At 40.2% G+C, this 14,128-nt stretch overlaps 1 protein-coding gene across 4 annotated transcripts in view; it reads left to right on the top strand.

The window, feature by feature from the left end:
* The window catches only part of LOC121321913 (heat shock 70 kDa protein 12A-like), a 90,024-nt gene that overhangs the window by 60,166 nt on the left and 15,730 nt on the right, over positions 1-14,128 (top strand). For 2 of the 4 annotated variants that reach the window (XM_041261302.1, XM_041261299.1), the window contains exon 7: positions 8,956-9,115. In XM_041261302.1, coding sequence (XP_041117236.1) covers positions 8,956-9,115 — 160 coding nt within the window. Of the gene's footprint in view, positions 1-8,955; positions 9,128-14,128 lie in introns of all 4 variants that reach the window. The other 2 variants (XM_041261300.1, XM_041261298.1) reach the window with 1 other exon arrangement.

Genomic DNA, 14,128 nt, shown 5'->3' with positions numbered 1-14,128 from the left:
TGTTCGCAAATAAAACTGGGCACCTGTGTGGTGTTTTCAAGTACACCTGTCTGTCTCCTAGTCAGTGAATTACCCACACCCCTTCCACAGTCACATACAAACAATTACTACAGTGTTCATTAACTCAAAGCATGAGTTGAAGGCAATAATACTTTTCTTACATTCTACCTAAAACAAAATGTTAATTTTACTTTAAGGTCTTTAAGAGGATTAAAACACTACTTAATGAATACTTAACAGACGCTCATTGCCTCCTCCAGCTGATCCATGTCTTCAACAATACAGGTGCTTGAGGGCTCTCCTGCTGGCAAGGACAGGTCCAGGTTCCAGGGTCTGCCTTCCTCGCATTTCATCTCCAATTCAGAATACAAAAGAAATGTCTTTGCAGAAACAAGAGTCATTAACTATTTAGGTGTTCCACTGAAAAAGCAAATCCTCCACAAGATGTGCACTCTTCCTCCAGTTATGTCTAGGATGTTCCCCCGCAAAACACCTGCTCCACTAGCTGATACAAGACTGAATATATGTCAGTGTCCATCGAATTTCAAATGTTCATCCAATTCGTTCGCCGGTGATCAGTCGGGGCTAAGCTAGAGATTTGTTTACAAGTACTTTTATGATTTTAGCCATCTTATGCTTCGGACTCCACACCAAGGCAAACACAACAGTAGTTATCTCATATTAAAGTGTCCGTAAATGGTATCTCTGTTCAAGCTAGTTGCAGGCTGGGTCTTCAGATTGTCAAAGTTCAGAGACTTGTATTTCATGTCGGAAGCCCTGTTTGAATGTCGCGCTTGCAACTTTTCTCTTCACCCCTGTGATTGGATAGTTTGTTAATTTTGGACTGTGCCTGAGTCCGGCTGGAATGCTACCAATTGGTCCACTGTTTCGCCCACTGTCAGCTGAATTTATGAGATGGACTGTTTTCTGTACGAGGTGTCAAAGCACTCCAAAACTGTCTGGCTTGTACGATCTGCAAGACACTGCCGGCACCAAAGGATTCATTCAGCGATGGTGAAGATAATCCACTTGTCCAGTATTTAGTATATAACTTTTTAAAAGTATTCTTTCATTGGGGGAATTTGTGACCAGAAACCAAGTAAACACAGAGAATAGCTTAGGATCCTCCTCTATATTTCAATTCTGTTAATTTTATACACAGAATGTTATTATGGCCCACTCTGACGCTACACCACTTTGTAGTTTTCCATACTTAAATGAAAAGCTGACATTTAATAATATGCCATTTTGAAATCTGGCGTGGCTTAAATACCACTGTACAACGGATTCCTATAGACTTTTGCAATATCATGCTGTAGGTTTTTTTTTATTATTTTTTTTTTTTATCTGAATCCAAAAAAAATGTAGGTGATGCAAACGTTGTGACCATAGCTTTACATCTCTCTCAGCAAAACCTAGTAGTTGATAGTTCTTAAGCGAGGGCGTTTAATTTTACTATAACCATTACAATATTTAATATATAAAATGTAATAACACTGTTAGCATTTTGGATGTTCGCACTCATGAACGCAAACTAATACATTATGTTAGTATAAAAGTATAATGTATAAAAAAAAAATTTTCACCATTTTTCGATCCACTGATCTTTGGTGTGCCAGGCAAATGTGCTAACCACTACACTGTAGTGACATAATCACCTCACACACAGAACTGACAGGCATGCAGGGAGAATAAGTCGTAGTGGACCTTCACAGCTTTCCTCATTCCATTCAAATCATGAGGCAATGTGCCTGCCCCACCTACTCTACACTTCGGAAGCCCCAGATAAGCTAAAGCAGCTCAAATGTAGCTAAAGGCAGATTTGGAAAAGAAATGATAACTCGGAATGGTAGCAATCAGTCAAAATACTGTATGTGATTTTGTATATTCCAGTGCTATTGGATGGAAAATAATGTGAACCATGTATTAGAACAAAGGAGGACTGAATGCAAAAACTCAATTTCTTCTCAGTTAATACACCCTTGACATCCATGATAACCAGACAGATAGATGAACACATAAGAAAAGTTATGAACAACAGAAAGCCATTTGGCCTATCCATGCTTGCCGTTGCTACTAGAACTAGTCTACTTGGCTTTTAAAGGATCTCAGCATCAACATGGCTTGTAACCCATTCCATTCTCTATATGAAGAATAGTTTTACTATTCTATTAATTGCATGCAATTATTCAGTTCCCCTTTGCAACTATATTCATTAATGTTGTAGTTCTATATTGATTTGCCACTTAAACCATTTTGCTTGTGATGAATGAAAAATGCATTTCAAGACCTTTATGAGTCTCATTCAGGTCGTACTCACAGTTAAGTCAGTGAATCTCAATTTCCGGGGCTTGAGTGGGCGGCTCCATTTATTTCTTAGATGTGCGTTTTAATGTTTTTTTTTGTTTTTTTATTGCAGACTCAATAAAAAAAATACAGGGTGCATTCTCTTAGGTGAAGCACTTTTTTCCATATAAGCTGAAATTAACCACCTCAAAATAGAACACAAATGGCATGATTTAAATAGAATGTTGTAGGTTATATTCAAAATAAAAACATGTATTGTAAAGGCGAGTGTGGAAGGGTGGTGGGTAATTCACTGACACACACGGGAGACAGAAGGTTTAATTGAAAACACCACACTGGTGCCTAGATTTATTATTATTACCACAGTAATACCACTACTGGTAAACCGCGCACTCACAGGTGCTCTGAAATAATAAATAACAAAAAGGCAAAAGAAAAGGGAAAATAAAAACAGTAATAAAATTACAAAATAAAGGTGCTACAAAATAAGCTGGTCAGCTCAGGTCTCCGTCCTACACTGTTATGCACTATACACTGGGGTGGCCAAGGTTCTTCTTCTCACACACGTTCCCTCAGATACGTAACAATTTATTTTATGTATTATTTTCTTTCTCTATGCTTGCTGTCTTCCTCAGCCATGCTTGCCTATTTTGTTCTCTCGTTCCAACCACTGGCGTTCCCTCCTGGTCTATGTTTACACTGGCCTTCTCAGCCAGTGTCTCTGGGTATTCTCAATCACGGCCACCCGACTGCACAACCAAGCACAGAACTTATGGGCCAAGCAATCCGCCAAGGCCCGCCTCTCAGCCACTCGGAGAGAGGGAAAGCCCACGCACCCTCTTTCCCACTTCTCCATGTCATCGCCATGACAGACAGGTGGATCTTACGAGGCTGCTACTCTCGTCCTGCAATACCACGCATGCGCCAGACAGTCTGCACAGGTCTCCCCTGTTACAGGCAGTCAAAGTTCCCACCACGACAGTCATTAAAATTACTCTGTGTGTTTGAAAGATACACGGTTGTCCATTCTTGACATTTCCTGAATACATTTATTAAATGCCCTGATGGTGTTTGAAAGGCAGGTACGCAAAAAAAAAAAAAAAAAGTTATAATAACCTCTACCAAGAACCGTCAAAGGCGTCACTTTGACAGCCTTTACAATACATGGTTTTATTTTGAAGATAACCTACAATATTCAATTTTTTTTTTTTTTTAAATAAATATACAAGCCTGTTGCAACCACCAATTATTTTGTTTTGTATAAGGAATGCACCAGGTAAAATATCAGGCGATGTCATCTTGAATAGCGCTTCGGCGCTGTTCTCAATCTCAGTCAGAAAACTGCAAAGCAGCAGGCTACAGCAGCTCATCCTGGATTCAGTGCTAAACAAAGTGACACGCAGAGAAAACATATGTTACTTTCATTGTAAATTTAAAAATACATTTGTTTTTACAGTTTTGTGTGTACATATCCCTGTTTACCAGTTTCTTTAAAAAAAAATTAATTATTTATTATTTTTTAAATTAGTGCTTTATTGTTGTAAGTTAGAAAATAAACCCTTTCGTGTTTAATTGTTCATTTAAATATGGCTGTGCAGATGTGTGATATGATGTACTTGAATAAAACTTTTGAGTTGTGTCCAATATTTTGTCTTATATTTTAAACTGATGTTTAAAATGTAACCAGCATAATTACTGCCTGCAGCGGTTTTAGGTATGAGTATAACCATGGCGGTTCTAGTGTTAACATTGTAATAATAATCGAAAATACTATATTTTAACAGAATTCATATCTAATCTATTGATGTTCATTACTGTTAACATTTTATGTCCAAAAGCAAAGCAAAACATTTGACTTAATCTCACAAGTTTAAAATTAAAAAAACAATGTTTTAAATCAAGAAAACGTGCTATAATAGGCCTACATCTGATTTGGCTCGTCCAATACGAATGTAGAGGCCTAAAGTGTGTATCCTAGCAACCTGCTAATCTACCGTACTAGCACTTAAAGAAGTGCATTCTCACACACTCAAGGTTTTAATGCAAACCGGCAACAGGAGACTTCAAACTGGATTCTAATTTGATGCATCGATTCATCAATATGTGATAGAAGCCCTGGAAATTTAAGGACAGGTGATCAATAATCGATGCATTGATTAATTGTTGCACCCTTACCTGTTACTGTAGCCAAATGAGCCTTACAATCCCATCTTCCCTGTGCTTATTTTATATAAGAACATTAGAAATCTGACTCATCTGGTTCCTAGTAGTTGATTGATCTCAGAACTTTGTCAAGCTGTGTCTTAAAGGATCCAAGTGTTTTTGCCTCAGCATGACTAGGTAGCCCATTCCATACCAACCCCTCTCTCTGTGTGAAGTGTTGCATTCCCTCTGTCCTAAGTCTTATCTCCATTTAATTTCCAACTTTATCCTCTGGTCCTGGTTTCTATACTGCTCTTAAACTACACTGAAAAAAATATAAATGCAACATGTAAAGTGTTGGTCCCATGTTTCATGAGCTGAAATAAAAGATTCCAGAAATTTTCCAAATTTGCACAAAAAGCTTATTTTTCTCAAATTTTGTGCATACATTTGTTCACATACCTGTTAGTGAGAATTTCTCCTTTGCCAAGATAATCCATCCACCTGACAGGTGTGGCATATCAAGAAGCTGATTAAACAGCATGATCATTACACAGGTGACCTTGTGCTGAGGACAATAAAAGGCCACTCTAAAATGTGTAGTTTTTTCACACAACACAATTTCTCAAGTTTTGAGGGAGCGTGCACTTGGCATGCTGACTGCTGGAATGTCCACCAGAGCTGTTGCCAGAGAATTGAATGTTCATTTCTCTACCATAAGTCGCCTCCAACTTTGTTTTAGAGAATTTGGCAGTACGTCCAACTGGCCTCACAACCTCAGACCACGTGTAACCACGCCAGCCCAGGACCTTGACATCCGGCTTCTTCACCTGCGGGATCGTCTGAGACCAGCCACCCGGACAGCTGATGAAACTGTGGGTTTGCACAACTGAAGAATTTCTGCACAAACTGTCAGAAACCATCTCAGGGAAGCTCATCTGCCTGCTCTTCGTCCTCACCAGGGTCTTGACCTGACTGCAGTTTGGCATCGTAACCGATTCCAGTGGGCAAATGCTCACCTTCGATGGCCACTGGCATGCTGGAGAAGTGTGCTCTTCACGGATGAATCCCAGTTTCAACTGTACCGGGCAGATGGCAGAAAGCGTTTATGGTGTCGTGTGGGCGAGCGGTTTGCTGATGTCAACGTTGTGAACAGAGTGCCCCATGGTGGCGATGGGGTTATGGTATGGGCAGGCATAAGCTACGAACAATGAACACAATTGCATTTTATCGATGGCAATTTGAAAGCACAGAGAAACCATGACGAGATCCTGAGTCCCATTGTCGTGCCATTCATCCGCTGCCATCACCTCATGTTTCAGCAGGATAATGCAAGGCCCCATGTCTCAAGGATATGTACACAATTCCTGAAAGCTGAAAATGTCCCAGTTCTTCCATGGCCTGCATACTCATCGGACATGTTACCCATTGTGCATGTTGGGGATGCTCTGGATCGACGTGTATGACAGCGTGTTCCAGTTCCCGCTAATATCCAGCAATGTCGCACAGCCATTGAAGAGGAGTGGGACAACATTCCACAGGCCACAATCAACGGCCTGATCAACTCTATGTGAAGGAGATGTGTCACGCTGCATGAGGCAAATGGTGGTCACACCCGATACTGACTGGTTTTCTGATCCACGCCCCTACCTTTTTTTTTTTTTTTTAAGGTATCTGTGACCAAGAGATGCATATCTGTATTCCCAGTCATGTGAAATCCATAGATTAGGGCCTAATGAATTTATTTCAATTGACTGATTTCGTTATATGAACTGTAACTCCGTAAAATCTTTGAAATTGTTGCATGTTGTGTTTATATATTTGTTCAGTGTAAATGGTTTGGGTCAACTATGTCCACTGGATTTTAAAGACTTAAATCATCGCCCACCTGATTCATCTTTGTTCTAGGCTAAATAGTTTCAGTTCTTTCAGACTTTCTTCATACTCTGTCCAGGGCCACAATGTCCCTTTGGTGCTGTACTCTAATTGGACACATTACTCTAAGTGCAGTTTCAGCAGTACTCTAAGTGCAATCTCTCGAGTGCTTAAGTCTGCCTGCCACAAGCTTGAGTGCAAGTGGACGTTGTCTGGACTAACAGTTCACAGAGAGATCTGGACCGACCATCTTGCGAGCTACAGGGTGTACTCACCATGGCCAGGGTGAAGTACTTCTCTGAAATCATAACTATGGTACACGGTAAACCCAATGTTCTCTTTAAGACCATTGACCAAATCCTACATCCTACCTACCGAATTACACTGGTACTCAAAAAACCCTCCCTTATCTGCATCTAGACTTATCTCATTTCCATCCCATCTCCAATCTCCATTTTCTCTCCAAAACTTTCGAAAGGGCTGTGGCCAGTCATCTGATGAAACATCTCACAGATTTTCAGTTTCAGTAGTGAAACTGCTCTGCTCCGGATTGTGAATGATCTACTTAATGCTGATGCTGGTGCTCCCTCTGTGCTTGTCATCCTTGACTTAACAGCTGCTTTTGACACCATAGATCATGGCATTCTTCTTGACCGCCTTCAGAAGTATGCTGGAATCTCTGGAACCTGTCTCTCCTGGATGTCCTCTTACCTATTCAGACACATGCAGTCTGTTTTCTATGCTAGATGCAGCAGTGTCGCAAACCCAGTCGTGTGTTCTGCAAGGATCTGTTCTTGGGCCCCTCTCTTCAATATCTGCATGCTTCCTTTTGGTCACCTCATCCACCAACACAGCCTCATGTTTCAATCCTATGCTGACGACACCCAGCTCTACTTAAAACTCGACCCTAGAAGCCCTTCTGCCATGGTCCTGCTCTTGGCTTGCATTCAAGACATTGAGGCCTAGGTGTCTGCCAATTTTCTTCAGCTGAACACTAACAAATATGAACTCCTTCTAGTAGGATCTAATACTCAATGTAGCTGCCCTGAACCTTGGAAACTGTCTGCTGCTGCTGCTGCCTTCCCCCACAGTACAAAGCCTTAGTGTACTTCTTGACAACAAGCTCTCCTTTGATGCCCACATCTCCTCCATGGTCAAATTTTCCTTCTACCATCTTCGACACATCTCGAAAGTCCATCCCTTCCTTTCCCTCCCAGATGCAGAGATACTTTGTCATGCATTTGTCTTCTCTCGGCTTGACTATTGCAATTCTCTATATGGTGGTCTCCCGGCACGCACCATAAACCAATTGCAGCTAGTTCAGAATGCTGCTGCAGGATCCTTACCAGATTTAAAAAACGTAATCACATCACCCCCATCTTTCCCAGCTGCACCTGTAAAGTTCAGGATTACTTTCAAAACTCTCCTGCTCACCTACAATGTCCTTCATCACACAGGTCCTGAGTACCTACTCAACTTGCTGACCTGCTATGTCCCTGCCCGCAAGCTGAGGTCCTCCGACTCTGGCCTGCATGTTGCAAAAGTGCACCACACTTGGTGAATGCTCGTTTAGTCTTTAACTCTTTGAAACTCTCTCCCAGCTTTGGTGTGTGATGCTCCCACTGTCGCTTGCTTTAAGTCAACTCTCAAGACCCACCTGTTCTTGCTTGCTTTCCATGCTCTTTAAACCAGATATCTGCTATTAGCTGCTGTGTCACTGTTACTATTTAATGTATTATGCTACTATCATGTATTATGCACTGTATATCGTGTTGTGCATTTCTCCGTATTTAAAGTATTATGGATTTTCTTGTTGTTACTGCATCTCGTAAAGTGCTTTGTGATGGTGGTCCACTGTGAAAGGCACTATATAAAATAAAAATTGATAGAATGATTTGAATTGATATAACTTCATCATAACTTCCCTGGGTTTGTACTCCGTACTTTTAGCTATATATCCAAGCGTTCTGTTTGTGTTTCTGATTGCTTCTCCGCATGGTGTGGATGATGAGAGCAGTAACTCTATTGCCACATGAGGTCTTTCTCTTGGTATGCCTGTTGTTTGGTATTAGGATCTTGAAGTGTTACGACCAGTGTCTAACACTTTACCTTTGTATTTGAAATGAACTTAAAAGCTCTGTAACCATGAATGCAGGCAAAACCGACTCTTTTGCAAAGGGTTTACGATGCTCGGATGTGTGCGGGGTCGCTGGATTATGCAAACAAAATGTACAATTGCTTACCTGGGACGGACAGAAATTAAATATTTACAAATAATGGTGTTTTTATCTTTAATGGAACTACTAAAGGGTATATTTGCAGAATTTCCCTTGTATTGCCACATTCTTATTTTTCCATGTGTACTGAATCCTATCTAGGCCCATTCTTCAGTGTTCTTAAGCTTTTTTTTTTTGGCAGTATTTCTTTTTTAAATTTGTTTTCAATTAAATATTTTCATGATGAATTTAGACCACAGAAATGCTGCACCTCTGATTTCTTATACAGATGTTATCTTTCCACATCCTGGTAAGAGATTCAGTCAAATTACAGAGGCTTGTATTTCTGTTCAGTTGAAAGGACTAAGTATCAAAGGCACTGAATTCTTGTTTTCTGCCCTGTTCTCCCCTCCAGTCTGGACTGGTAACCTCTGACAACCCAGAGCAGCTAATCATCGCCCTGGAGCCAGAGGCCGCCTCTATCTACTGCAGAAAGCTCCGCCTCCACCAGATGATTGACCTGAGCTCCAAGACAGTATTCAATGGCTGCAGCCCGACTGAGACCATAGGAACTGGTATGACACAGGGTAACCTCGCCTACTAATCTAATCTACTGTACAAGACACACGTTCTTGAATTCAGAAAGAGTTGGGGGGCAAGCAAGTATAGTGGTCTATACTAGTTTGATGGTCTCAGCCTAGTCTCCATGGGGTATTGCGGTATGGTTGTAATCAGTTCCACTCTGCCACACAACTTTCACTGGTGCTTTGCAAAGATGTTGGTTTAAGGTTCAGTATCAATGGATGGATGCATCCAATGTACCTATAGCACTTGTTAGAATACATAGCTTCAAATTTCATTTTAATTCGTTATTTTACGTTTCTGTTGCAATTTTGTCCCATTGTCACACGATTTGATTGGAAGGAGGATGGCTGTTTAGTCCCGGCACTTAAGACTAGTTCAAATCAAGATAAAGGCAGATTCAGATACAAATGAAATATTGGAGACTCAAGAACCATGAGAATGATGGCAAACACCATTACCCTTATAAAAGTGACCCACAGTAAAAGCATAGCAAAGTGTAACAAAGCACTGTGAAAGCATAGGTAAGTATTGTAAAACCCAGAGAGCCATGATAAGGCATGTTATAAAAAAAATAAATAAAAAAAAACACAAAAAAAAAGCATGGGTAACTCATGGGGGGGGGGGGGGGGCAAGAAAACTGCAAAAACTGCCTTGGAAATGTACTGTTCTAAACAGGAAATAACAAGTAAAATGTAAAAAAAATGATTCAAATAACATTTGAAGCTACTTCCTGTATAATGCTCATGACAGAGAAACAGGAAGTGAACTTCTTGTGGCAAGAAAATTGGGGTTCAGAGGTGAAGTGTAAATAGTCTGGCAATAAATAAATAACTGCAAAACATGAAAAGAATGATAAGACTGTTCTTAAGAGGTAAGCAAGGTTTTGAAAGCCTTGGTTGTCACACCTTGTAAACTGCAATGACCTACAGTATGCACACAGATCCATACTTTATTCTAAGTAACAACTTGACAGTTTTACCAAAGCCTATTAGTAGTAATCTTTTTACATGCATGTGTTTTGTTTTTTATCGCACTGAGACTCACAACTATAAATGGTCTTGCATGCATCGATTTGTTTCTAACAAAAACATTCATCACCTTTTCGATGGATTTTCATATCCGGTACATTCAATTTTTTTTTTTTTTTTTTTAAACTCCTTTGATACATCAGACAATGAAGTATTGCATTTCTTTTGAGGGAAGGGATGATTTTTACTGGAGCCAACAAACCTGAACATTATTTTCCAGCAAATAAAGCAGCAACAGCAAAAGTTTAAGATATTTTCTCATCTCCATTGTGTTTTCAAGTACTCTGCAGCATGTTTGACAACTGAATTGAGATTTATTCAATATATATAAAAAAAATGTGATTATATATATAATATATATATATATATATATATATATATATATATATATATATATATATTAGTGGGTGTGCCATTATTTTTACTGGCAGTCAAATGAACAACTATGTTACTTTAAAAAGATCAAAATCACCTTGCTATTCTTTCTATCAAAAGATAATTTTCATATTTTAATAACTAACTGACAGGCTGGCGAGCGGATTGAGGCTCAGAGACAGAGTAAAGGCAAAAATAAAGTTATTTATTAGACATTAGGCACAAGGGCAAACTGAAAGAGGTTCTAACAGAAATAACCAAAATGAACTTACAAAGTAAACGGTTAGGTTCCAGGTCTTCCTTTAATTCTAAACACAAAACTCTCCAACACAAAAGCAAACGCCCAAACAAAGGAACACTCCAAACAGAAAACAACTTTCCAGAAAAAAAAAAAAAAAAAAAAAAACCTTCCAGCCAGGCCCTCTCCCTTGGCTTTTATCACCTGTGGCTGGAGCCCAATTAACCAATAATTATTCAATTAGAGCTCCAGCCACATTCTCACATTTTTTTCTGGCAGGAAGAAATTTAACCCCCTCCCTGCCAGTTCCAAATATATTCATATAGACGGGGAGTTCCCCGTCACACTAACACATGATGAGTAAAACCTTTTTGTATTCTGCTGCTTAATGGCAAATGATTTGGGTATTTGTTTTCAGACAGACCATTGCATAGGTTTACTGTAGTCAACTTCACATTGGGATGTTTTAGGATCCAAATGAAGCCTATTGTTTTTTGTTTTTTTTAACATGTGTTTATCTGATGTCCTCATTTCTGCATATCTTATAATTTATTAATGAATGTTATTTTTTTACACAAAATCATGTGTTTTAAGTATTATAAAAGCTATATTATTATTATTATTATTATTATTATTATTATTATTATATTATTATTATTATTATTATTATTTCTTCTTAAAGAAAGACCAATTTTCAGATTGATACCTCCAATATAGAACTGTATGTGTGTGTTTTGTGTGCTGGGGTTTGTGCTGACAGCTAGTCAGCTGAGCCCCAGCGATGAGCTCTTATTCCCAGGGAATGAGAGATTTGACCCGCCAGAACGGCTGTCGCTATGTCCCTGACAACGCGGTGTTGGTGGAAGATTGCTTGCTTGCAATATGCAAGGTAATCAAGGGGGACAGGATCGTTTCTGCGTCCCGGATGAATAAAGGGCTTGTAATCTTTTTTAAAGATAAGCAGGATGTGGATAAACTTGTGCAGGAAGATTTTGTAGTGCAAGGGAGTTTAGTGCACGTATCGCCCCTTGCAACACCCTTTGCAAAAGTGATTTTATCAAATATCCTGCGTTTTTAAGGAACGAATTGCTGGAAAGGGAGCTGAGTAGGTATGGGAAAATCTACTCCCCAATAAAGTCTATTCCCCTGGGGTGTAAAAATCCACAATTAAGTCACATCATGTCTTTTAGGAGACAAGTGTATATTTTATTAAACAACCCCGGTTTTGAAATAAATGTCGCCTGGACTTTCTGTAGAAGGAAGCAGCTGTGTGGTGTTTGCAAGCACTGACACCATGCGCTGCTTCAAGTGCGGAGTCCAGGGACATCAGAGGAAAAATTGCCCGATGAGAGAAGGTGAGACAGGGCAGGAGAAGCAGGGTGAGGCTGACAGGGATCAGGGAGCACAGGATGAAGAGCCGCAGCAGGAAAAGGAGAACAATGAGCCTGGAGCCCCGGTAAATGAAGAGGAGAGTGGAGATAATGGGTTCACTGTTGTAAATAGAGGGAAAAGGAAAAAAAAGAAATGGAAACAACGAAGGAAAAAAAAGAGACATAGAGCTGGAGTGGAGCTCTGAGGCGATCTCTCCAGATCACAGGCTCTCTCTGCCCGCCCGCCCTGAAGGAGCAAGCGGTGCTGAGATTGCTGCTGGAGAACAGAGGTCTGGGAGTGGGGGCTGTAGAGCAACGGGGGAGAAGTCCCCTGCTGCAGAAGCTCCCAACTCGGACTCGGGGGAGAGACTCCGGCTCTGGGTCTCAGCCTGGAGCGGTGGTCCCCCTCTTCTAGGAGGAGGTGGAGCACAGCGCCGAGTCGCAGCTTGACGCTGCTGCGATACCCTGTCCCCCAGACTCGCAAGAAAATGCTGCAGATGAGCTGGGTGTAGCGGCGGAAGAAATGTCAAAATAAATGTGAAAGTGAGGAAGAGAATGAGATGGATGAGGAAGACGGAGGTGACGTCTCTGACTCCTCGGTGCTTTCTGAGATCCCTGGTAGTCAAACCCCAAAGGAAAAAATATACTCTGTAGAAGAGATAACTAGCTTTTTAAAAAGCAATTCTTTCCCAATCTTAAACTGTTTCTGTTCTCTGCTAATGTGGCTTTTAGAAAAGCCACTTTAAGAGAAATCGACCAGCCAAAGCGGTACAGACTTAAAAAATATGTAGAAGTAGTCAGGAAAATGATTAATACAACAACTAAGAAGGTTTAAAATGGCCCATTTTTTTTTTGCAATTTTATACTTTTTGTTGTCGGATTTCTTGTAATAGTTTTAAATAATTTTACTATTATGAAGATGTTCAATTTTATCTATCTTAATGTAAATGGCTGCAGACAGGGTTTTAAAAGAGCACAAGTCTTTGAGTTTTTAGAACAGAAAGGAGCGGGGATTGTTTTTTTACAAGAAACACATACAGATGAAGGGAATGCTGCTGAATGGGAGGCGAAATGGGGAGGGCAGTGTGTGATTAGCCATGCCTCTAATAACAGCGCTGGGGTGGCTGTGCTTTTTAGATCGGGGTTAGGAGCAGATATTTTAGAATTAAGAGAGATTATTAAAGGAAGGCTTTTAACAGTAAGAGCTAAGGTGAGGGAGGCTACTTTTAACTTCATAAATGTTTATGCTCCTAATATAGGGAGAGATAGGCTATCTTAACAGTTAGTGATGAAGACTTTTTATTAGTGGGGGGTGATTTTAATTGCACAGTGAATTTTAATATAGACAGAGTAGACAGTATAGAACCACATCCCCCTTCTGCAATGGAATTAGCTGCAATTTTAAAGTTCAGTGGCTTGGTTGACATTTGGAGGTGTTTGCATCCCACTACTCGCCAGTACACATGGTCACATCACATTTCACAGTATATAGTTAGAGCATGACTAGACTGGATGTATACATTTAAACATCAACTTAATACATTTACAAAAGCCAGTATAATACCAACCAGCCTGTCAGACCATCACTGTGTGGAGAGTACTGTTACACTACCTAAGGAAAAACATACCGCACCATTTTGGCATTTTAATACTAAACTATTGCAAGATTTCACATTTGTGGAACAGTTTAGAGATTTCTGGAAAATTTGGAGAACACAAAAAGATCAGTACAGAGATCTGAGGCAGTGGTGGGATATTGGTAAGGTACAAATCAGAGTTTTTTGTCAAACGTATACCTGTGGTGCAACCAAGTCACTGAACGCAGCTGTGAGAGAGCTGGAGAGAGAGATTCTTAAAATTGAAAGCCAATCTGAACAGAGCACAGTGGCACAGGAGACCTTGCGGGAGCAGAGACAAGCCTTGGGCAGTCTGCTGGAGGAGAAGGTGCGGGGGGCTAAGAGACGTGGATGCCCCCACCAGCTTCTTCTTCAG

Source organism: Polyodon spathula, chromosome 10 (genome assembly GCF_017654505.1).
Source record: "Polyodon spathula isolate WHYD16114869_AA chromosome 10, ASM1765450v1, whole genome shotgun sequence".
Classification (NCBI taxonomy): domain Eukaryota; kingdom Metazoa; phylum Chordata; class Actinopteri; order Acipenseriformes; family Polyodontidae; genus Polyodon; species Polyodon spathula.
Note: the sequence above shows the minus strand (reverse complement) of the source record. Positions and strands in the feature narration are given on the sequence as shown.